This window comes from Notolabrus celidotus, chromosome 20, assembly GCF_009762535.1.
Source record: "Notolabrus celidotus isolate fNotCel1 chromosome 20, fNotCel1.pri, whole genome shotgun sequence".
NCBI classification, from domain to species: Eukaryota; Metazoa; Chordata; class Actinopteri; order Labriformes; family Labridae; genus Notolabrus; species Notolabrus celidotus.
The window spans coordinates 1,517,563-1,541,287 of NC_048291.1; the positions used below are offsets into that span (position 1 = coordinate 1,517,563).

Here is a 23,725-nt window from a genome sequence, read left to right on the forward strand (position 1 = left end):
TAGTTGAATTTTGAAACTTCCAGGACTTTTAATGTGACGTTAAACTTCCTACATGTGAAATTATTTCTGCTTTAAATCAATCAGAGTGTGTTTGAGATGACCTGGTCTGCTCTTTCTTTCAGCTGTTTATAATGCATTACTGCCCCCTAGTGGAGGGACACTGCACTACATGGAGATACATGGATTCACTTGTTCTTTAAAGTCTTTCCTCTGTCACTATAAACACATGAACATGCTGCATGGGATTCAGAATGTAATGATAATGATTATTTTACTCATTAAAGGTTTTATTTTGAGGTATTTTTGAGGGCTGGAATAAAAAGTCATGATAGTGCATGCAATGACAGATAGCTCAGCAGTAGGGGGCGCTGTTTCATTACTTTAGAACAACTGAAAGTGGTTACTGTTGTCTGTGATGCCGTGTTCAGGCCTTTCCAAAATGCTCACCAGGAGTTGAAGATGTCACTGGCAGAAATTTTTAAAAGTGCAGACACGATATTTATCGTATTATCGATCAAATGAAATAATAACCGCAAATATTAAACAACATGAAAAGGAACGTTGTCGGCAGGATTCGAACCTGCGCGGGGAGACCCCAATGGATTTCTAGTCCATCGCCTTAACCACTCGGCCACGACAACTGATGGTGAACACTACCGCCCCCTACTGATTAATACCTGGACTAGTAAGTCCACTACAGGATTTATTTTTTTCAATTTGCTATATAAATAAAATAGTAATTATTACAAAATTATTAGCAATTAAAAAATGTAAATTAGCTCCTAAGAAAAGTATGTAGAGAACTAAATAAGTACTATATATTTACTAAACCAGAGCTACAGTGAGAAATCTTCCCATCCTGAACTCTCTCTTGACTGCTGCTGGCATTATAATGTATAATATACTGTATTATATAATTATCTTGCTACTATTCTAAGTACAACCCATGGTCATATTACATACAAATATTCCTCTATTTATTGCTTAATTTGTCATTACCAACCATAATCACACCATGTCAACCTGTCACTACTGAAACATTTTTTAATACTGCCTGTAATTACTGCTATTTAATTTAAATTCCATTTGTAACATTGTATATATCTAACTTGTATTCTAGCTTTATTTATCTATTTTATTTTACTTTTTTTTATTTTTTTAAATTTATTTTATGTTATTTTGTTTTATTTTTTGTTTTTATTTTTTATTTTTGTTTTGTACTTATTGAAACTTCTTTCTTGATTGTACTTATGTCTGGGTTGCTGTAACAACTGAATTTCCCCCCCGGGGGTTCAATAAAGTAATATCTTATCTTATCTTATCTTATCTTATCTTAAATGTGCACAGACTAGTGACAGAAGGTGAGTAGGAAAAACATACTGCATGTGTTAGGAGTGAGATGAAGTGATAATTACATGTTAATAAATGCAGTTTATTACTTATTCCAGTTTAACTCATTTTTTAAGAGCAAATGTGTCGTGCAGAATCATCATTATGAGATGTATACAGCTTGTTTTAACATAAACACAATATTGCATGGTCCATTTTTTTTGTAATTTTATGCACTCACTGTATAAATGACGTGCATGCCTATATCTCTTATCTCTCTTGCAATGGATGCAAGGGTGCCATAATATTCACAGTCATATTATATACCCATATTTATTCATTATATGCTTAATCTGTCAGAACCAAACCATAATCACACCATGGCAACCTGTTACCTGAATATTTTATTAACACTGCCTGCCATTTGTAACATTTGTATATATCTTAAATTTTTATTCTGTCTTTATGTCTTTCTTTCTGTCACAGAGAGATACCACAGGTACTTCTTCCTGCAGTGGTCAGACTCTATAACCAATAATATATGTGTGTGTGTGTGTGTGTGTGTGTGTGTGTGTGTGTGTGTGTGTGTGTGTGTGTGTGTGTGTAAGATATGCTTATCTTTTACCTCTTTAATTTGAATTGCTGATAACCTTTTAATAATTGTTACTTTATAGGCTCCTTTGCTTTATATATTTATTTTGCACTTTGTCTACTCTGTTACTGTGACACTTAAATGTCCCTGTTGTGGGACGAGTAAAGGACTCTCTTATCTAATTCATCTATTTTTATTTTGACTTGTTTTAATTTAATCTTGATTGTATTGTGTCTGAGTTGCTGCAACAACCGAATTTCCTTCCGGGGATCAATAAAGTAATAACCTCTTTTAACCCTAACTGAGGTGTAATGCTATAACTTCATTAACAGGTATGCATGTTTGAGGCAATTAAATGGCTTCTTCTCCATTTCAGATAAAATTACTACATGTTTCTGACACCAAAGTGTAACCAGAACCTCCGTTCTAATTTTGCACCAGCACCTTTTGTGTCTTGCATATGAAAAAAAAACTCCATTTATTACATTTTAGCACGATTTTTAAGAGCAAATGTGTCGTGCAGAATCATCATGATGAGATATGCAGCTTCTTTTAACATAAACACGATCAGGGGATGGTCCATTTTTTGTAATTTAATGCAGCATTTGATGCACGCAGTGTATGAATGACATTCATGCCACCTTTAAGTAATCTATACCTGAAGTCCTGCAGAAAAGGCCCGCATCCTTCAGTGATTGATTTACCTTAATATGAAACTAACTGTGAGTAATATTTTACACATATTTTCACATTTATTAGTATAACATGAAGACATTTTATCTCCTCATGTTGCAGCTGGACATTGACTAACACTTTATAAATACTGTGTGGTGCAGTTCAGAGTCATACTTATACTTATATACATAGATAAATTCATCCTGGGAGAAAAACAATCCATGCAACAGTCATAATATGCTGGTGCAAAATTTAAATGAATGTTATAGTTTCACTTTGGTGTCAGAAATGGTCATTTTTGTGTGATTTGATGCACTCAGTGTGTAAATAATGTGCATTCCTCCTTTTAATACTCCAAACCCTGAAGTCCTGCAGAAAGACCTGTACCCTGCACAGACAGATCCACCTGACTATGAGACTAACTGTGAGTAATATTTTACACATATTATTGACTTTATATCTCCTCATGTTGCAACTGGACATTGAATACAACTTTATAAACAGAGTGTGATGCAGTTAGATGAGTTAAATGTCAAACTTATACTTTTATACATAGATAAATTCATCCTGGGAGAAAAACAATTCATGCAACGGTCATAATATGCTGGTGCAAAATTAAGATTTGACTTATAGTTTCACTTTGGTGTCAGAAATGGTCATTTTTGTGTGATTTGATGCACTCAGTGTGTAAATAATGTGCATTCCTCCTTTAAATACTCTAAACCTGTAGTCCTGCAGAAAGACCTGTACCCTGAACAAACTGTGAGTAATGTTTCACTCATATTATTGACATTTTATCTCCTCATGTTGCAGCTGGACATTGAATACAACTTTATAAACAGAGTGTGATGCAGTTAGATGAGTTAAATGTCAAACTTATACTTTTATACATAGATAAATTCATCCTGGGAGAAAAACAATCCATGCAACAGTCATAATATGCTGGTGCAAAATTAAGATTAGAGTTATAGTTTCACTTTGGTGTCAGAAATGTTCATTTTTGTGTGATTTGATGAACTCAGTGTGTAAATAATGTGCATTCCTCCTTTTAATACTCCAAACCCTGTAGTCCTGCAGAAAGACCAGCACCCTGCACAAACTGTGAGTAATATTTCACTCATATTTTCACATTTATTAGTATAACATGATGACATTATATCTCTTCATGTTGCAGCTGGACATTGAATACAACTGTATAAATAGAGTGTGATGCAGTTAGATGAGTTAAATGTCAAACTTATACTTATTTACATGGATAAATTCATCCTGGGAGAAAAAATGTTCATGCAAGACACAAAATGTGCTGGAGCAAAAAAATTTAATGAATGTTATAGTTTCACTTTGGTGTCAGAAATGTTCATTTTTGTGTGATTTGATGCACTCAGTGTGTAAATAATGTGCATTCCTCCTTTAAATACTCTACACCTGTAGTCCTTTAGAAAGACCTGTACCCTGCACAGACAGATCCACCTGAATATGAGACTGACTGAGAGTGATATTCACAGTGAGTCTCATATTCAGGTGATATTTAGGTAATATTTCCCTCCTTGTTGAAGCAGAAACAGAGAGACCACGTGACCCCTCCAGCTCCAGCCTGCTGTTTGTTCAGAGAGAAGAAAGATGGCGGATCTACGAGAACCGATACGGGACGCCGGGCTAACGTTCTGAGCTCTCAGTCCGGATCAGAGACCGGGGCCTCTCCGGGACCAGACACAGTCTAATCCCGCACGGTCCGGCTTCGTTAGGGGGCAGTTTTCACTGGTCTTAGTGCATGTTTAAGACCCGGGCCCGGGAAATAAAGGCTTTCGTGTATCATGAGAGGGAAGCGGGGCAGGCCGCCCAAACCCCTACAAGACCAGGACCAGACCCCAGCCACGGCCCGGGGCTTGAGACCCAGGCGGACTCTGAAGCCCAGGCCCAGGGACAGCGGGGATGAGGACGCGGAGAGCCCCACCAGAGAGACCATCAAGCCCGCGAAGAAGAAGAAGCGGGGATCCGGGACGTCAACACGGGGACGGGGACGAGGACGAGGCGGCGGTGGCGGCGGCGGTAGGGGAGGCAGAGCGGGTCGAGGAGGGTCGAGGAAGACTCCTGCGTCCAAGACTGTGGTCTACGACGACCACGAGAGCGACGAGGAGGACGATGCTGTTAGCTTCAAGTCCGAGGAGGACGTGGAGGAGGAGGAGGAGGCTCAGTCCGAGGAGGATGAGGGCCTGAAGGAGGACTCGGACTGCCTGGAAGATGAAGTCCTGGACGGGGAGGAGGTGGAGGAGGATGATGATGGGAGCTACTGTACAGAGAGCAGCTTCAGGAGTCAGAGCACACACACCAGCACTCCAGGTAAACACACACTGATCATGCACTCATCACACACACACACTTCAGGTCCCTGATGCATCCAGTAAACCTGCAGAGAGAGTCCAGACCAGCTCAGGAAGATCTCAGGTTATTGTTCAAAATGGAGAATGCACTGTATGAGCACAGGCCGCAGATATTACAGCTGCTGCAGGTGACATTACACCTGCAGCCCCAGCTCACCTGTCTGTCTCTAACACATCCCATAATAAAGATAACTCACAGTTAGTCTGAAATCAGGTGTTAGAGATTCACTGAGTTCAGTCTGTGCATTAAAGAGAGCTGCTGCTGCTAGCATGCTAACGTTAGCATGAAAAATGAGCATGCTGCTCCTCTCATCCTCATATCACCTTCTTTAACATCACACTCCTCCATGTTCACACCTGTCCCCCTTCCTTTAACACTCACCTCACCTTCCCTGCCTCACCTGTCTCTCACACTCCATCATTAAAACTCATTAATAAACACCCTGCTAGCTAACTTAGCATCGTTAGCTCACCTGTCATCTCTCAACACAGCTTTCAAATAAAGTCAATAAAACAATGAAACATCTTAAAAACACTTTAAAATGTTAAATTCTGATGTTTTTAAATGCAGCATAAACAGAAGGAGGTTCAATGTGTTAGCTAACCCTGACAGCTAATGTTGAGGATGCTGCTGCAGCCTCATTTAGCTAATGACAGTAGCCATGTGTTCAGCCGGCTCAGCATGACAAGCACACCCACAAGTTCAGCTACAGGTCTCCATGAAGTCTGCACTAACTTATATTTACACTTTAATAAGTATTAAACCATCATGGTTCATCTTTTCATCTGGTTTTGGATTTAAAGATTTAAAGAAATGTGAATTAAACTCACTTTTTGATAGTTTTCTCACATTTTTAATCAGCTGGATGATGAATAAAATATTAGAAATAGAGTGCATTGACAATTTAAGAGCTAAATATTAAGAAGAGGATAAAATACAGGATTGTTTTGTTGAATATTTCACTACAGGTGATGCAGCTCTTAATAGAAATGTGCCTCATAGTTCTTTATTTATCTACAAGTCTGTGCACATTTTTCACCGCCTCATTGGTTTTGGAAATATTTGTAAATGTACTTATTTAGTTGTTTATATATGTTGTAAGATATGCTTATTTTTACTTCTTTAATTTTAATTCCTAATAACTTTTTAATAATTTATATTTTATAGGCTCTTGTTTGCACTGTCTACTTTGCTACTGCAACTCTTAAATTTCCCTGTTGTTGGACGAATAAAAGATATCTTATCTGATCTTATCTTTTAAATATTAATTTAAACTTTTTTTGTCTTGTTTAGTTGTGAGACAGAACATTGAATCTTCAAATTGTCGTCCTCCTGACTCAGGATTTAATTCATGTTTTGATTAGATTTATACATTTTATGGAGCTCCAAACTTTTAACAACTCACATCACAACTTTATGCCTCATGACAAGCACACCTACAAGTTCTGCTGCAGACAACTTATATTTACACATTTTATTTAGTCCAACAACATGACATACATGTCCTTATCTTCTTTTGTGCTCAAAGATTTAAAGAAATGTTGATTTTACCCCACTTTTTGATAGATTTCTCACATTTTTAAGCAGCTGCATGATGAATAAAACTTTATAAATAGAGTGTATTGTGATATAAATTAGTTAAATATTAAGAAAAGGATAAAATACAGGATTATTTTGCTGAATATTTCACTACAGCTGATGCAGCTCTTAATAGAAGTGTGCCTTGCAATTATTTTAAATGCTGATTTAAACTTTTTTTTTCTTGTTTACTTGTGAGACAAAACAGAATCTGCAAAATATTGTCCTCCTGACTCAGGATTTAATTCATGTTTTGATTAGATTTATACATTTTATGGAGCTCCAAACTTTGAACAACTCACATCACAACTTTATGCCTCCATGACAAGCACACCCACAAGTTCTGCTGCAGACAACTTATATTTACACATTTTATTTAGTCCAACATTTATCTCCTTATCTTGTTTTGTGCTCAAAGATTTAAAGAAATGTTGATTTTACCCCATTTTTTGATAGATTTCTCACATTTTTAAGCAGCTGCATGATGAATAAAACTTTATAAATAGTGTATTGCGATATAAATTAGTTAAATATTAAGAAAAGGATAAAATACAGGATTATTTTGCTGAATATTTCACTATAGCTGATGCAGCTCTTAATAGAAGTGTGCCTTGCAATTATTTTAAATACTGATTTAAGCTTTTTTTTTCTTGTTTACTTGTGAGACAAAACAGAATCTGCAAAATATTGTCCTCCTGACTCGTGATTTAATTCATGTTTTGATTAAATTTATAAATATTATAGAGCTCCAAACTTTTAACAACTCACATCACAACTTTATGCCTCCATGACAAGCACACCCACAAGTTCTGCTGCAGACAACTTATATTTACACATTTTATTTAGTCCAACATTTATCTCCTTATCTTGTTTTGTGCTCAAAGATTTAAAGAAATGTTGAATTTAACCCACTTTTTGATAGTTTTCTCACATTTTTAATCAGCTGAATGATAAATAAAGCACATTGTGATATAAATTAGTTAAATATTAAGAAAAGGATAAAATACAGGATTATTTTGCTGAATATTTCACTACAGCTGATGCAGCTCTTAATAGAAGTGTGCCTTGCAATTATTTTAAATACTGATTTAAACTTTTTGTCTTGTTTACTTGTGAGACAAAACAGAATCTGCAAAATATCGTCCTCCTGACTCGTGATTTAATTCATGCTTTGATTAGATTTATAAATATTATGGAGCTCCAAACTTTTGACAACTTTATGCCTCATGACAAGCACACCCACAAGTTCTGCTACAGGTCTCAATCCAGTCTGCACAACTTATATTTAACATTTTATTTACTCCAGCATCATGACATGTATCTCCTTACTTTTTCCTTTCTGTAGTTTCGCCCACTTTTTGGTTGTTTTCCCACATTTTTAATCAGCTGGATGATGAATAAAACTTTATAGATAAAGTGCATTAAACATTAAGAAGAATAATGAATAGAAATGTGGCTCATAGTAATTTTAAATATTAATTTAAACTATTTTCTGCTTCAATTGTGAGACAAAACATAGAATCTGCAAAATATCGTCCTCCTGACTCGTGATATAATTCATGTTTTGATTAGATTTATAAATATTATAGAACTCCAAACTTTTGACAACTCACATCAAAACTTCCTGCGTCCTTGCAAGGAGCACTAACAACATGAATCCTGCACTTTACCTTCTTCAATACATCCGACATCATGATGCATGTTTGTATGATTGAGCAGCGTTCTCAGAATCGCTGTGTTGTGATATTATTGCTGTCTTTGCTGTGCATCCTATCCTGAGTTACCCTGTACTCCCCTCCTGAAGTTACTGTGTGCTAAAATACTTTGTGCATCTTACAGGGAGGAAAAAAGCCCGCCCCCGACCTCGCACCCCCATCCTGGAGGAGAAGGAGATCCCTCATCTTAGCCTTCCCGACTCCTCCGAGGACCTGCTGGTGACCACCGAGGAGATGCTGAACGCCACCTCCATCTACGAGGTGCTGAGGAACTTCAGCACCGTCCTGCGTCTCTCTCCCTTCCGCTTCGAGGACTTCTGTGCAGCACTCGTGGGCCAGGAGCAGTGCACTTTAATCGCAGAGACCCATAACTCCCTTCTGAAGGTCATCCTGCGCGAGGAGGACACCTCCAACACCACCTTCGGCCCCGCCGACCTCAAGGACAGCACCAACTCCACCCTGTACTTTATCGACGGCATGACGTGGCCTGAGGTGCTGCGGGCGTACTGCGAGAGCGACCGCGAGTACCACCACGTCCTGCCGTACCAGGAGACTGACGAGTATCCCTACAGTCCGCTTGAGAGTAAGATCAAGGTGCTACAGTTTTTAGTGGACCAGTTCCTCACCACGAACATCGCCCGCGAGGAGCTGATGTCGGACGGCAGCATGCAGTACGACGACCACTGCCGCGTGTGCCACCGCCTGGGGGACCTGCTGTGCTGCGAGACCTGCTCGGCGGTCTACCACCTGGAGTGCGTGAAGCCTCCTCTGGAGGTGGTTCCAGAGGACGAGTGGCAGTGCGAGATCTGCGTGGCGCACAAGGTGCCCGGCGTCACGGACTGCGTGTCGGAGGTGCAGAGGAACAGACCCTACATCCGCCAGGAGCCCATCGGATATGACCGCCACCAGAGGAAGTACTGGTTCGTGAACAGAAGGATTATTGTGTAAGTCAGGACCCTTCATGTCTTTATCTTCCTGTAGGACCACCTTTCAATCCAAGACGGTCCAGCTGCAGACCTCCACTCTCAGCTGACTCTCCTACAGGCTCCTCTCTTAGATCCACCGTAAGAAGGAAGTGACGTCAGGATTAAGAAGGTGGAGGTCTGCAGCTGGACCCCTCTCTGTTTGATGACCTTGGTTAACCTGATTCCTCAGTAGTGTTACATTGAAAAAACAAAGTCTGAAATGCACCTCATCAGTAACACAACATAAAGTGGTGGGCACTTCCGTTCGGTGTGATGATCTCGAGCGTTCCTCCAGAGAGACACGATGTTTGATTTGAGCTCCAGTCCGATCACAACCTCACAATGTGTTTACATTCAGTGTTTGAACCGTCAAACAGGGACACAGGTCGGATCAATTCAAGGTTTAAAGATCCACAGCAATATGATTCACTTCATATTATATGCAACACATGAAGGTAACATATGTTCATTGAAGTCAGTTTCATGCTAACTATTTTACAGTTATTTAGTTAGAGTTATAGTAACTAACAGTACATCATTTTTAAATTTTGAATTGAATGACAAAGTCTTAAAGTGCAGTTAAAGCTGGGGTTGGTGTTCAGATTCAGATCCACTTTTTGTTCTCCTGGTTAAAATGATCTTTATGTTCTGATGGTGATCAACACATAATGTGTTCTTAAAAAAGAGGTAAAGAAAGCTGCTATCTACAGCCGGAGTAAACCTGGGAAAACACCAACCAATCACCGTCATTAGGGTCCAATTTATGGAACCAATCAAATCCCGTCCTGCCGTTCTGCCCTCCTCCTGCAGAGCGTACATATCCCAGGCGTTCACTCCCCGTCTCCTGCCTCTATTTACTTCCCCTCTCGCTCCACCTCGGTCCTGTCCCCTTTGACCCAATGAGGGGCTTTGCTCAGGACTGTAGTCCAGACCAGAGTCTAATAAGCTCTCACCACGGGGGCTCTGACAAGCAGAAGAATGAATGACATTTAGTAAGTCCTACGAATGAATGAAGAACTTCTCCTCTTGTCTCTCCCGATGCCTTCACTGACTGTCAACACTGTAGGAATTAAGAACATCTACACTGAACAGGTTTAACAAACAGTAGAGCTGTTACAGTATTATATATGTGTTATAACTTTCCTCCTGATATCGTGTCACCATGACAACTGGATAATGCTAGCATGACAGTTGTGAGTGCTAACAGCAGCCATGTTTGTTTGTGTTTGTGTCTACCAACCCTAGCTTTAAGTAGGCCTGGACTATGATATCTGAATGTTCAAGATGTTGTTCTACGTTAGGCAGGCATATTTATCATGTCTGACAATAGAGGAGGAGCCTATCAGACGGCTGAGACCATAAAGGACGATTAGATTCCCGTCACTTCCGTCCTGCGATGGAGGGGAGCTTCCGGTTCACGTTGGAGGACCCGTTAAACCGTCTGAGAGTGGAGGTCTGCAGCCGGACCCCCCTCTCTCTTTTATTCTGAGAAACAGATCAGGGAGTGAGAGAGACGTCAGCGCCTCAGAGACGAGAGAGGGAGTGTTTCAGTTTGATTGAAGAAGGTGAAAACACACCTGAAGCTTAAAGAGCTGCGGTCACCAGGACCCCCCCGTGTACCCGGTGTTATAGTGATCTCTGTTCTACCTTAAAGGGAGACGTGATGTGGATCCAGAGTGTACCCGGTGTTATAGTGATCTCTGCTCTACCTTAAAGGGAGACGTGATGTGGATCCAGAGTGTGTGAACGGGTCGAGTTCAGAGCGCCTCCAAAATGTTAGAAATCATCATTAAGTTGCTGCCAGTCGAATCCAATTCCCCGAAATGTGCTTTCCCATTACCCGTCTTTGTCTGCTGTGTGTGTGTGTGTGTCTCTGTGTGTGTGTGTGTGTGTGTGTCTGTGTGTGTGTGTGTGTGTGTGTGTGTGTGTCTGTGTGTGTGTGTGTCTTGTTATGAGCTGAAATTTGAAACAGCTGGAGAATGAAACAGTGAGTTACCAGAAAAGAAATCACTTGGCATTTGTTTGACTGGAGATTATAAAGGAGTCATGCAATCCAAGACTTCTCTCTCTCTCTCCCTCTCTCTCTCTCTCTCTCTCTCTCTCTCTCTCTCTCTCTCTCTCTCTCTCTCTCTCTCTCTCCCTCTCTCTCTCTCACTCTCTCTCTCCCCCTCTCCCTCTCCCTCTCCCTCTCTCTCTCTCTCTCTCTCTCTTCTGACTCTGTTGTCTTGTGAACAGACTTTCTGTGATCCTCCAGCTGTTCTCTGCTCTCTTGTTTATTATTAGAAAAGATGGATTCAGTGGTTTGTGTCTCCTCTTTTTGTCCCCACACCTCTGAGCCCTCTGTTCTCTCTCCCCTCCCTCTCTCCCTCCGCAGCGAGGAGGACGGCGACCACGAGAAGAAGAAGATCTGGTACTACAGCACCAAGGCGCAGCTGGAGGAGCTGATGGAGGGCCTGGATAAGGAGTACTGGGAGACGGACCTCCACGCCACGCTGGAGGAGATGAAGGAGGAGGTGCAGGCTCACATGGACATCACGGAGGACCTGACCAACAAAGCCCGCGCAACCAACAAAGCCTACCTCACCGCTGTCAACGGTACGATCACACCTCAGCTCCATTCTCTGTTTACAGTTTTTAAAAACATGACTCTGGTGTCGCTCATGTTAGTGAAAGTTAATAACTGTAGTCAAGGGGTTTTAACCAATCAGAATCAAGCATCTCACACAGCCGGGATGGATACAAAGCCAACAGACCACTAGTACTTCTTTTCCACCAACATGAACCGGGTTGTATTTCAGAGCAACTTCCCCTCACAACAACAACGATGGAGGACAACGGCAGCTTGTCTCCTCGGCCGACCGCTGCTTTGTCTTGGAATCCATTAGTCTCTTTGATTTGTTCTCTGCAGGACGATGGAGGAAACATGTTTGGTTTGTGTTTCTGATCACAGCCGTCTTGTAAGTGTTCACCACAACTACTTAAGAAAATTCTTCCAAACAAGTGTTTTAAGTTTGAAGCATGTTTCCTGTGAATCAGCTGACTGCACATAGCAGAGACGCTCAGCTGGCGGCGGCGGCTGAGTGACAGGTCTCTTTTTTTCTCCGTCACCGGACTGATCATGACTCAGTTGCGCTCCCGGCCGACACCTGACCACGTGAACATGTTCCTATTTCTCAATAAGAACCAGTAGACAGAAAACTGGACAGTGTGAGTCTGAAATCTGATTCTGTTCAGTTGTCCTGTTGCAGTAAATCCACATGTTGTCTGGGTCTTCACTGACTCTGCAGAGATTACTTATGAGCCTGCTCCTCATGGTGATACTCAGCATGTTGATTATTTTATACACTTCAGTATGATCCGTTTGATGCTATCAGTTCTATACAGTGTGTTGTAAAGGTAGAAACAGTAGCAAGGCAGGCTCTGCACAACACCTGACGTTGCTCAGCATCTTCTTTTGTTATAGCGGATTACTCGCTCAATAGGCCGACATGTCACGCATTTTGAACGTCTGACAGACCCCTCACTAACATTTACATCGGCCCTGAAACTGCCTCGGTCGCAAAGGAGTACAGGACCCGTCTGTGCGTGTCTCCTGCCGCCCTGACCCCGGTTGAACTCCTGATCAACACTTGATCTTATACACATGCTAAAGGAGGAGTCATGTGGCTTTAAGGAGAGTAATGTAGCAGCTCTTTAGGGTCAAACATGCCTCCTCTCCTTGAGGTCAAAGGTCGGTATTTGTCAGGAAGTTATCAGACACTCAGATTTACACTGATCCTGAAGGAGGCAAAAAGAAGACCTTTTAGAGGACGGTTTTTGAACTCCCACTGCTGCTTACTCGCTCAGCTGTTCTCTTACAGCTGAGTTTTATTGAAGGGTTGGATTCTTGGTGTTAAGAAGTGATTTCCAGGTGTTGCAGAGGTGTTAGACCGACCTTACAAACATCAAAACAGGAAGTAAAGAAGCGTCAAGGATGGTACGGTTTCTCTCCGACCCTCTAAGTCAGTTAAATCATTTAGTACCCGTTAAAGACTCTAAAGTTAAACATCATTATTTCTGTAGACGTGATCCTGATCCTGTTCAGATCACGTCTCCAGAGTGTGAACGTGGTGGAGTGAGGATTCAAGTGTGTGACTGCTGCTCTGACGGTTGACCCTCTCTTCCTCCTTCACGCTCTCCTCCTTCCTCCTCGAGGACGAGGTTTCTGTTTCAGTTTGACTGTCAGTCGTCTTTAACTCTCCTCCTGTGTGTGTGTGTGTGTGTGTGTGTGTGTGTGTGTGTGTGTGTGTGTGTGTGTGTGTGTGTGTGTGTGTGTGTGTGTGTGTGTGTGTGTGTGTGTGTGTGTGTGTGTGTGTGTGTGTGTGTGTCACACAGTCGTCTTTAACTCTCCTCCTGTGTGTGTGTGTCACACAGTCGTCTTTAACTCTCCTCCTGTGTGTGTGTGTGTGTGTGTGTGTGTGTGTGTGTGTGTGTGTGTGTGTGTGTGTGTCACACAGTCGTCTTTAACTCTCCTCCTGTGTGTGTGTGTGTGTGTGTGTGTGTGTGTGTGTGTGTGTGTGTGTGTGTGTGTGTGTGTGTGTGTCACACAGTCGTCTTTAACTCTCCTCCTGTGTGTGTGTGTGTGTGTGTGTGTGTGTGTGTGTGTGTGTGTGTGTGTGTGTGTGTCACACAGTCGTCTTTAACTCTCCTCCTGTGTGTGTGTGTGTTTGTGTGTGTGTGTGTGTGTGTGTGTCACACAGTCGTCTTTAACTCTCCTCCTGTGTGTGTGTCACACAGTTGTCTTTAACTCCTCCTGTGTGTGTGTGTGTGTGTGTGTGTCACACAGTCGTCTTTAACTCTCCTCCTGCGTGTGTGTGTGTGTGTGTGTCTGTCACACAGTCGTCTTTAACTCTCCTCCTGTGTGTGTGTGTGTGTGTGTGTGTGTGTGTGTGTCACACAGTTGTCTTTAACTCTCCTCCTGTGTGTGTGTGTGTGTGTGTGTGTGTGTGTGTGTGTGTGTGTGTGTGTGTGTGTGTGTGTGTGTGTGTGTGTGTGTCTGTCACACAGTCGTCTTTAACTCTCCTCCTGTGTGTGTGTGTGTGTGTGTGTCACACAGTCGTCTTTAACTCTCCTCCTGTGTGTGTGTGTGTGTGTGTGTGTGTGTGTGTGTGTGTGTGTGTGTGTGTGTGTGTGTGTGATTTATGATCTGCTGTTGGTGTATTTGCTGCTGCAGCACAGTTCCTCCTCCCTCTCTGTCCTCTGACACGTCTGTCCCCGTGAAACGGACGTTATGAACCAGGTTCCTCTGGAGGGGTCGGGCCGCTCTGATCTGAGAGGATGGAGGGAGCTGCTTTTGAGTTATGGACTCTAACATGTGCTCACATCTGAAAACCACCTTCACCCTCAGACAGGGCCGTTATATTTCAGGAAGCAAAAGGAATAAAAGAAGAGGCTGATTTTTATCATTTTGTGACTCTTAAAAATATTTTATGGAACATAAACAATAACTTGATTTACAGGAGATTTAGTCACTATGTATGCCACTTTATTTGTATTACTTAAATGTTTTACATTGACATATAATTTAAATTATTAACATTATAACATATGATATTAAATGTTATTTTATTTTTTACTTTTTTTAACATTTAACTCTGTTTTATTGATATTTTAGGTGCATTTATATTACTTAATGTTTTATATTTATACAGTGTATATTATTTATTAGTATGTATTATATTTAATGTTGTTTTCATTTTTAATTTAACTATTTTAAAAATGTTTTACTCATTTTTATTGATATATTTATTTATTATTACTATATATTATATTTAATGTTTTATTTTAAACTTTTTTTTATTATTTGTTAACTCTGTTTTATTAATATTTCTGGCACATTTATTTGACTTTAATGTTTCATATTGATATATTAAATGTATTATTATATATATATTATATATAATGTTGTTTTCATTTTATTTTAACTATTTTTAACATTTTTTAAAAATATTTGTCAACTCAGTTTTATTCATATTTTTAGTGCATTTCTTTTATCTTTAAATTTTATTCCTAACCTTTTTTATTTATCTGTTCTAAATATATTTATTCTTAGTATTTTTATTTTGATGTTTGAACTTATTATAATTATGTATATTTTATTGTTGTGTTCTTTATAACCCGTGTTATTTTTTAAAATATGTGGCATGTTTTAACATTATTTTATTCCTTTTTTTCCTTTTTTTTCAATCTCTGTAAAGATCCTTAATAAATCAAACCATAAAGCTTTATTTAATGACTTCTGGATAAAAAACAAACTTGACTTTTCTCTTCTAACCTCTGTGACGTCCTCACTTTGAATCCTCTCTCTTAAACTCAAAGCTTTAACACTTTTTATTCGACCTTTGTGTCGTTCTGTTTGCAGAAGTGGTCACGGAGCGATTGAAGATCCGGCGGGAGTCTCAGGAGGCGAAGAGGCGAGCCGAGGAGTCGAAGCGAGAAGCGGAGGTTAGCTCCGTCAGGACGGACGTGGACACTACGGCGCTCCAACACCGAGACGCTCCGCCTACAAATGATGCCAACTCTCAAGGTAAACATCAACTTCACTAACATGCTCCAGCTTCCTTTAGATCCTACCTCACCTCTTACCTCTACCTCATGAAAGTCCTGCAGCTGAGTGAAGACCTGATCCTGTAACTCTGATAAACATGTCCGCTCTGCTGCTGCCGTGTACCCTCTGTGTGTGTGTGTGTGTGTGTGTGTGTGTGTGTGTGTCAGCAGCCGCAGCTCCGCCTGCAGCAGACGAGAGCTCGGCGTCTCATCCTAACGCTAAGTCGACCCCGGACGCGGTCTCGCCTCCCACGGAGAGCCTCCAAGCTAACAAGGACGCGCAGCCTGCTCGGTCTAAGACCCCAGAGAGCTCGCGGTCCCCTGTGTTGGCGGGGCAGGAGAGGACAGGTACTTGAAGAACAAGTCCATGACCTCATCCTCCACTCCATGCCTGCTGCTTGCTGGGCTGCACGTCCATCCTCATCTGTCTGCTTGTCCTGTGGCTGACGTTACCCTCCATGTTTCATTTAAAGGAGGACGCTTTCTTATTTCCTGTCCCTGCACCTTTGTTATTTTCCTGCCTAGACTTCCTTTTCTTTTGAGAGACAGAAATGAAATCAAGCTTCAGGTGAATTCTTGAAAAGTTTTGAATTTCAAGGTTTCAAAGTCAGACGTGTGTAATCTGTCTGTGGCTAAATTTGGAGCTGTTCCAGGGCTCAGAGTTTCCAAACATCTCTGTAGGACACTCAGCTTTCAAACGTTTGTTGTGTTGGCTCGGCGCTGGCTTATGCAACTCTTGTGCTCCCCCTCCTCGTGTGTTACACGGCTTCAAACAGAGAGCTGGTCTCTCCCTGCAGCATGTGATCCTCACTGAGCTCTGTGTGTTTGTATCTGGACATTAAAATCATTCCTCTGAGCAGCGTTCAAAGCTAGCACGTCTCTTGCGTCTCCAGCCACCTGATTGGATGGTAGCAGGTTGTTTTCTTCCCTCAGCACCTGCTCTGGAAGCTTAAACGCTCCTCTTCGTCTCCTAGTCATAAAAAAGCACGCTTTTGGCTCGGCGTTAGCCGGCGTCCCTGGCAGCGGCGGCGAGCTCGCCTCGTCTGTCACAGCCAGCTCCTTTCTCTCACTCCGTTTTGTGGGCATTTGGTCGGGTTCCTGTTGTTCAGACAAAAGAGTCTCAGCCTGGCAGCCCCACCTGCTACCTCCTCAACAAAGAGCAGGGCTCTCCTTTCTTCCCAGAGACAGAGCGGCTGTCTTTATCGGGGCGTGCAGAGAATAAAACGACCGGCCGAGTTGAGTCTGGATTAATACGCTGAGCTGCTGTTTGTGGCTCGTCTGCAGACGTGTTTACAGACCCGGTGTTTCCTCAGTGAGCTCTGGCTTGGCTCCATTTTTGTTGCGATGAACTTCCAGTATTTCTACAAGACAGTCTAGAATCAGACATCCACAGTCAAACCCCTACCTCTGCAGACCTCCACAGTCAAACCCCTACCTCTGCAGACCTCCACAGTCAAACCCCTACCTCTGCAGATCTCCACAGTCAGACCCCTACCTCTGCAGACATCCACAGTCAAACCCCTACCTCTGCAGACCTCCACAGTCTGACCCCTACCTCTGCAGACCTCCACAGTCAAACCCCTATCTCTGCAGACCTCCACAGTCAGACCCCTACCTCTGCAGACCTCCACAGTCTGACCCCTACCTCTGCAGACCTCCACAGCCAAACCCCTACCTCTGCAGACATCCACAGTCAGACCCCTACCTCTGCAGACATCCACAGTTAGACCCCTACCTCTGCAGACCTCCACAGTCTGACCCCTACCTCTGCAGACCTCCACAGTCTGACCCCTACCTCTGCAGACCTCCACAGTCAAACCCCTACCTCTGCAGACCTCCACAGTCTGACCCCTACCTCTGCAGACCTCCACAGTCTGACCCCTACCTCTGCAGACATCCACAGTCAAACCCCTACCTCTGCAGACCTCCACAGTCTGACCCCTACCTCTGCAGACATCCACAGTCAAACCCCTACCTCTGCAGACCTCCACAGTCTGACCCCTACCTCTGCAGACCTCCACAGCCAAACCCCTACCTCTGCAGACATCCACAGTCAGACCCCTACCTCTGCAGACATCCACAGTTAGACCCCTACCTCTGCAGACCTCCACAGTCAAACCCCTACCTCTGCAGACCTCCACAGTCAGAACCCTACCTCTTCAGATGTCCACTGTCAGACCCCTACCTCTTCAGATGTCCACAGTCAGACCCCTACCTCTGCAGACCTCCACAGTCAGACCCCTACCTCTGCAGACCTCCACAGCCAAACCCCTACCTCTGCAGACATCCACAGTCAGACCCCTACCTCTGCAGACATCCACAGTTAGACCCCTACCTCTGCAGACCTCCACAGTCAGACCCCTACCTCTGCAGACATCCACAGTCAGACCCCTACCTCTGCAGACATCCACAGCCAAACCCCTACCTCTGCAGACCTCCACAGTCAGACCCCTACCTCTGCAGACATCCACAGTCAAACCCCTATCTCTGCAGACCTCCACAGTCAGACCCCTATCTCTGCAGACCTCCACAGTCAGACCCCTACCTCTGCAGACATCCACAGTCAGACCCCTACCTCTGCAGACATCCACAGTCAGACCCCTACCTCTGCAGACATCCACAGTCAGACCCCTACCTCTGCAGACATCCACAGTCAAACCCCTACCTCTGCAGACCTCCACAGCCAAACCCCTACCTCTGCAGACATCCACAGCCAAACCCCTACCTCTGCAGACCTCCACAGCCAGACCCCTACCACAGGGTATCAAAGTGCTTTATAAATAAGAAAGAAACTAAAAGAGAAATATGAGGAAAATACAACAATCAAAAAAAATATAAAAACAGAAAATATAAATAAAATGATCCTGCTAGTGATGCTGCTTAAAAAAAGGGAATTCCTCAGGGCTGGAATATTGTGGAAAGAATAGTTTCAGGCATCAAGGAGCTGTATGAAGTTGTTTTACATCATTCCAGATTAAATAATAATTGTCCGTCAGTCCTCCTCATGGTGTTTGTTCCACTCCTGTCTCATTCTTGATTTCTTTTTCCAGGTGAGGATGTAAAAGCAGAATCCAGCAGTGAAAACAAGCAGCCGCAAACATCCAATCAGCCGCAGCATCAACCGTCTCAGCCGGCGGCGGCGGTGGCAGTCAGGTCTCTGGATCTGCGAGCGACTTGAAAGCGGAGCACCCGGAGCTCCACGATCCGTCCTCTCGGTCCTCTTTCACCAGCCAGGACGGGACAGGTACACACCAGTGGAGAAAACATCTTCTTTGTCTGTTATTCTGTCTTTTATTAGATATTCATGAGAGTGTGGTTTTCTTTCTGAACGACAGATGAGTATAATGAACGGATGAAGGACGACAGAGGAGGAGCAGCGGGACAAGAATCCAATCACCAAACACCAAGAGGAAGCAAAGAGGTAGAGAGATGTGAATCCACAGCTTCTTTAATCCTGTTTTTATTTAATTGAATCCTTTAAATGTTGTTTTTATAATGAAACAGAGGCAGGAAGTCGACTCTTTCTGATTTAAAGTCAATTAAAGTCTCTTAAATTTAATCTCACTCATGTTTTCTTGTAGTGTCCACATCTCTCGTATTAAAGTCTCTGATTGTCCCGTCCTCCTTCCTGTTTCAGTCCTCCCCCTTACCCTCCGACGCCGACGCTACCCGCCTCAGCTTCATCAAAAGGGACCTGGCGGTGAACCTGAACAACCTCTTCAAACTGGGTCAGGAGGGCAAGTACAGAGTCTACCACAACCAGTTCAGCACCAACGTCCTGGCCCTGAACAAGCACCAGCACCGAGAGGACCACGACAAGAGACGCCACCTCTCCCACAAGTTCAGCCTGACCACCGCCGCCGAGTTCAAGTGGAACGGCTCCATCTACGGCTCCCGGAGTCTCACCGTGTCCACGCTGCGGCTCACCATCATCCAGCTGGAGACCAACATCCCCGGACCCTTCATGCACCCAAACTGGGCCTCCCACAGGTTCGACTCCTCCTCTTAATCTTTGCATGTTTTCATGACGCTGATTTGAAGATGCAGCTTCATGCTCGGTTATGTCGTCTTTTCTTTTCCAGGACTAACTGGAACAAAGCGGTGCAGATGTGCAGCAAAGCCAGAGAGTTCGCTTTAGCCTTAGCCATCCTGGAGTGTGCCATCAAACCTGTGGTCATGCTGCCCGTGTGGAAGGACTCCCTCGGACACACCAGGTACACAAAAACACACCCAGCTGCAGATGAAGTGTGCATCCCAAAAAGATGCATCAGGATCTGCAGCAGACTTAATAACAACTCTCTTCATTCAGGCTCCATCGGATGACCTCCATGGAGCGCGAGGAGAAGGAGAAGGTGAAGAAGAGAGAGAAGAAACTGGAGGACGAGGAGACGCTGCAGCAGGCCACGTGGGTGAAGTACACCATCCCCATCAAGCACCAGGTGAGACTGCAGCTTCTCTGTCTCCACACACACCATGCTCTCACAGGTAAAACATCAGGGCTCAGTCAGGGATCTCCCCTCTTGTGTGTCCCTGCAGGTCTGGAAGCAGAAGGGCGAGGAGTACAGGGTGACCGGGTACGGCGGCTGGAGCTGGGTCAGTAAGACTCACGTGCCGCGTTTCGTTCCGAAGCTCCCCGGGAATACGAACGTGAACTACCGCAAAGAACTCGAGGGTAAGAACTCAACACAGTTAATGTGTGTCCTCCTGCTTCTGAAGCTTCATATCATGATGTTCCTCCTCTTTCTTCACAGCAGCTAGATTAAGAAAGGAAACAGAAGAAGCTTCCAGAAATAAGAAGGACAGTTCTGCAGAAACAGAGAAAGAGGTGACTCAAGAGTCAACAGCTGACTCAGAGGAGGACAAACCTCAGAGCGCTCCATCAGAGGAGGACAAACCTCAGACCTCCACAGAGGAGGAGAAACCTCAGAGTGCTCCATCAGAGGAGGACAAACCTCAGACCTCCACAGAGGAGGAGAAACCTCAGACCTCCACAGAAGAGGAGAAACCTCAGAGCGCTCAATCAGAGGAGGAGAAACCTCAGATCTTCACAGAGGAGGAGAAGAGGGAAGGTAAAGAAATGGAGGTCGAAACCTGCAAAGAAAACTCAGCTCCAAGTGAAGAGAAAGGTAAACGTGCAGACTGAAGGTTTCTATTCTAGTCAATGTGTTAACTTCCGCTGGATCCGCTCAATTGAAGAAACCTGCGCAGGGTTAACCTCAGGTTACGTGTTGTATCTGCAAAACAAATATGGCGGCAGCAACGAGGGCGTCTTACTTCTGCAGCGACAAAGAAACTGAGTCCTGTCTGTCGGTGATGAAAGAATTTGATTGGAAGTTTAGTTTGGAGAAAGCACTGAAATGCTAAATCTATTACAGGACGCCGTTTCCAAACACATAAGGTGGAGCAGGTCAGGTCACCTGGACGGTCCTGAAACACCCGAGACAAAACTAGAGGCTCTGATTTAGCAGTTTTTACATTTAACAGAATCTCAGACGAGATACTTGGTCACCGTCTGAGACCACCACAGCAGATGCTGGCGTTGATGTCCGCTTCTTTAGTTCAACGAATGCTGAGCCTTTACAGGGAGACAGATTCTAGGCAAGTATGTAAACAACTAACGGCCAAATTCCACCGTCTCAGATCTGATAGGTTTCTATTCTAGTCAATGTGTTAACTTCCACTGGATCCGCTCCGTTGTGTCCCGGCTGCGTCTCTGATCCAGCACAGACGCAAGACTTCCATTTGTGCCAATCAATCTCAACAGAGCAGATGGAGCGGGACAGGAAGTCAGGTTTCACCAAAACAAAATGAAAACATCCGGTTAATTTTCAGAATCAAACACTCTGTGTTATCACCAGATCGTATTTCACTTAACTACAACAACAAACCAAAGTCATGATGAGCGGAGCCAGGCCTGGAGTCAACAGGTCAGAGGTTTTCAGAGGACCAGAAAGACAACATGGATGAGGAGAGGAGGGGGGAAACCTCGGTCACATGACTCCAGCTGTCTGGCGGTCCTGCTCCGTAGCTGGACTGGACACGGATCTGACTGAAGTCTGATGTTAAAAGTCTCACAGAGAGTTGAATCTTTAATTTCAGAGCCGTGTCTGAATGTTTTATCTGCACCGGGAAGTTAGGGTTAAGACTTTCAACCACAAACCACAAACAGAAAAGAGAAAGAGAGGATGCATGATTGAGGAAACTTGGGGAACGTTTGAGTGGGGCAAACAATGATTATGAGGCGATTTGCAAGATGTGCAAGTAAAGCTTTCAAACTTTGGAGATATGGTTTGATATCCTGAACATGTGATTGATCCTCTGTGCAAAAGTTGTCTTTAAAAGGTCTTAGATTTGAGAGCAGCGAGCCTGATTGTTCTCTCTTTTATTAAATACATGTTCCCTCTTTCCTCCGTCTCTTTGTTTTAGATCAATCTGAGAACCCGGAGCGTTCCTCGTCACCAGCACAGCCTGCAAAGGAAGAACCAGTCCTGAAAGTGGAGCCGCCCAAGAAGGAGGAGGACGCCGCTCCGAAGCCGTACTACGATGTCGTGAACGTCAGCGAGGGCTTCCAGCTGCGGACGGCGTACAAGAAGAAGGTGAAGCCGTCTCGTCTGGACGGGCTTCTGGAGCGGCGGGTGAAACAGTTCACTCTGGAGGAGAAGCAGAGGCTGGAGAAGATGAGACAGGCGGCGCTCCTGCAGGCCAAAACGACCGCAGCGAAGCCTCCTCCTCCTCCTGGAGTGAAGACTGAAGAGCGGACGTCCGGCAAACCGCAGCCGGCTGTCAGCCCCAGTGTGAAGGAGGAGGAGGAGGTGGACGGCGCTCAGGTGAAGGACGGCGTGGTGAAACGCCTGAGCTTCGAGCCGGAGCAGACGGAGATCAAAGCAGACAACTCGGACGCCAAGCAGACGGAGGGGAGCGCCGGGAACGGGGAGGCGTTACCTCACCAAGAGATGAACGGAGGAACTCCAGCAGGCGCTGAGTTCAGTGCGAACAGTCTGTCGGACGCCGTCGAGAGCAAAGAGATACAGAAACAGGAAGTGTCTCGAGCTGGAGAGAACGCCAAGAAGCGTGCGTACGACGACATCGGGGGCTCAGAGAGCGTGGAGGCTGAAAAGAGCAGGAGCAGTCCGCTGCAGGTGAACGGGCAAGCCGGGGTCAGCAACTCAGACGGGGACGCCAAAGAGCCGCAGAAAGAGCCCGTCAGGTCTCTGATGAACGGAAACATCTCGCAGAACAACGTGCCGGACGTCTGTCATCAGCCTCCGATGAAAGTCCCGAAGTTAGAGAACCACGTGACGGAGAGAGGAGACGAGAAGAGCGAGGACGGAGCCGTGAAGAGCAGAGGGACAGAGCCGGCTTCCTGTTTGAATAATAACAACGCCACAGAGAAGAGCAGCGGCGAGGGCGTGAAGACTTCTGTCCCCGCCGCAGAGTCCAACAACGCAGCGAACGCCCTCTCCTCCAGAGCAGCCCTCCCTCTGAAGCCCAAAACAGCTTCAACCAGCAGCTCCATGACCATCAGTAAGGAGTACTCCACCAGAGACCGGGTCAGCCTCCTCAGGTTCTCCAAGTCCAAGAAGGCGCGATCAGGGACGGCCCTCCCGTCCTACCGCAAGTTCGTCACCAAGAGCAGCAAGAAGAGCATCTTCATCCTGCCCAACGACGACCTGAAGAGGCTGGCCAGGAGGTCGGGGATCAGAGAGGTGCCCATCTTCAACTACAACGCCAAACCCGCCCTGGATATCTGGCCTTACCCGTCACCTCGACCCACCTTTGGGATCACGTGGAGGTTTGTTCTTCTAGAGATGCTTAAAATGAAATGTTTGAAGCTGATTTGAGAGAGTTTTGTTGATGAACGCAAAAGTTACTGGAGGAGACACAGCTCTGATTATCAAGAGACG

At 44.3% G+C, this 23,725-nt stretch overlaps 1 protein-coding gene and 1 non-coding gene across 2 annotated transcripts in view; one reads left to right on the forward strand and one right to left on the reverse strand.

The window, feature by feature from the left end:
* Window positions 1-559: 559 nt before the first annotated feature.
* On the reverse strand, window positions 560-641 carry trnas-aga. The gene has a single exon. It is a non-coding gene; the product is annotated as a tRNA-Ser (tRNA).
* Window positions 642-4,153: 3,512 nt separating this feature from the next.
* Window positions 4,154-23,725, forward strand: part of bptf (bromodomain PHD finger transcription factor) — a 33,059-nt gene continuing 13,487 nt past the window's right edge. Inside the window, 14 exon segments of the mRNA XM_034711399.1 lie at window positions 4,154-4,936; window positions 8,396-9,215; window positions 11,611-11,831; window positions 15,637-15,801; window positions 15,990-16,169; window positions 18,872-18,952; window positions 18,955-19,065; window positions 19,157-19,242; window positions 19,459-19,811; window positions 19,904-20,035; window positions 20,131-20,260; window positions 20,358-20,493; window positions 20,573-20,947; window positions 22,248-23,613. Coding sequence (XP_034567290.1) covers window positions 4,411-4,936; window positions 8,396-9,215; window positions 11,611-11,831; window positions 15,637-15,801; window positions 15,990-16,169; window positions 18,872-18,952; window positions 18,955-19,065; window positions 19,157-19,242; window positions 19,459-19,811; window positions 19,904-20,035; window positions 20,131-20,260; window positions 20,358-20,493; window positions 20,573-20,947; window positions 22,248-23,613 — 4,682 coding nt within the window. The 5' untranslated portion in view covers window positions 4,154-4,410.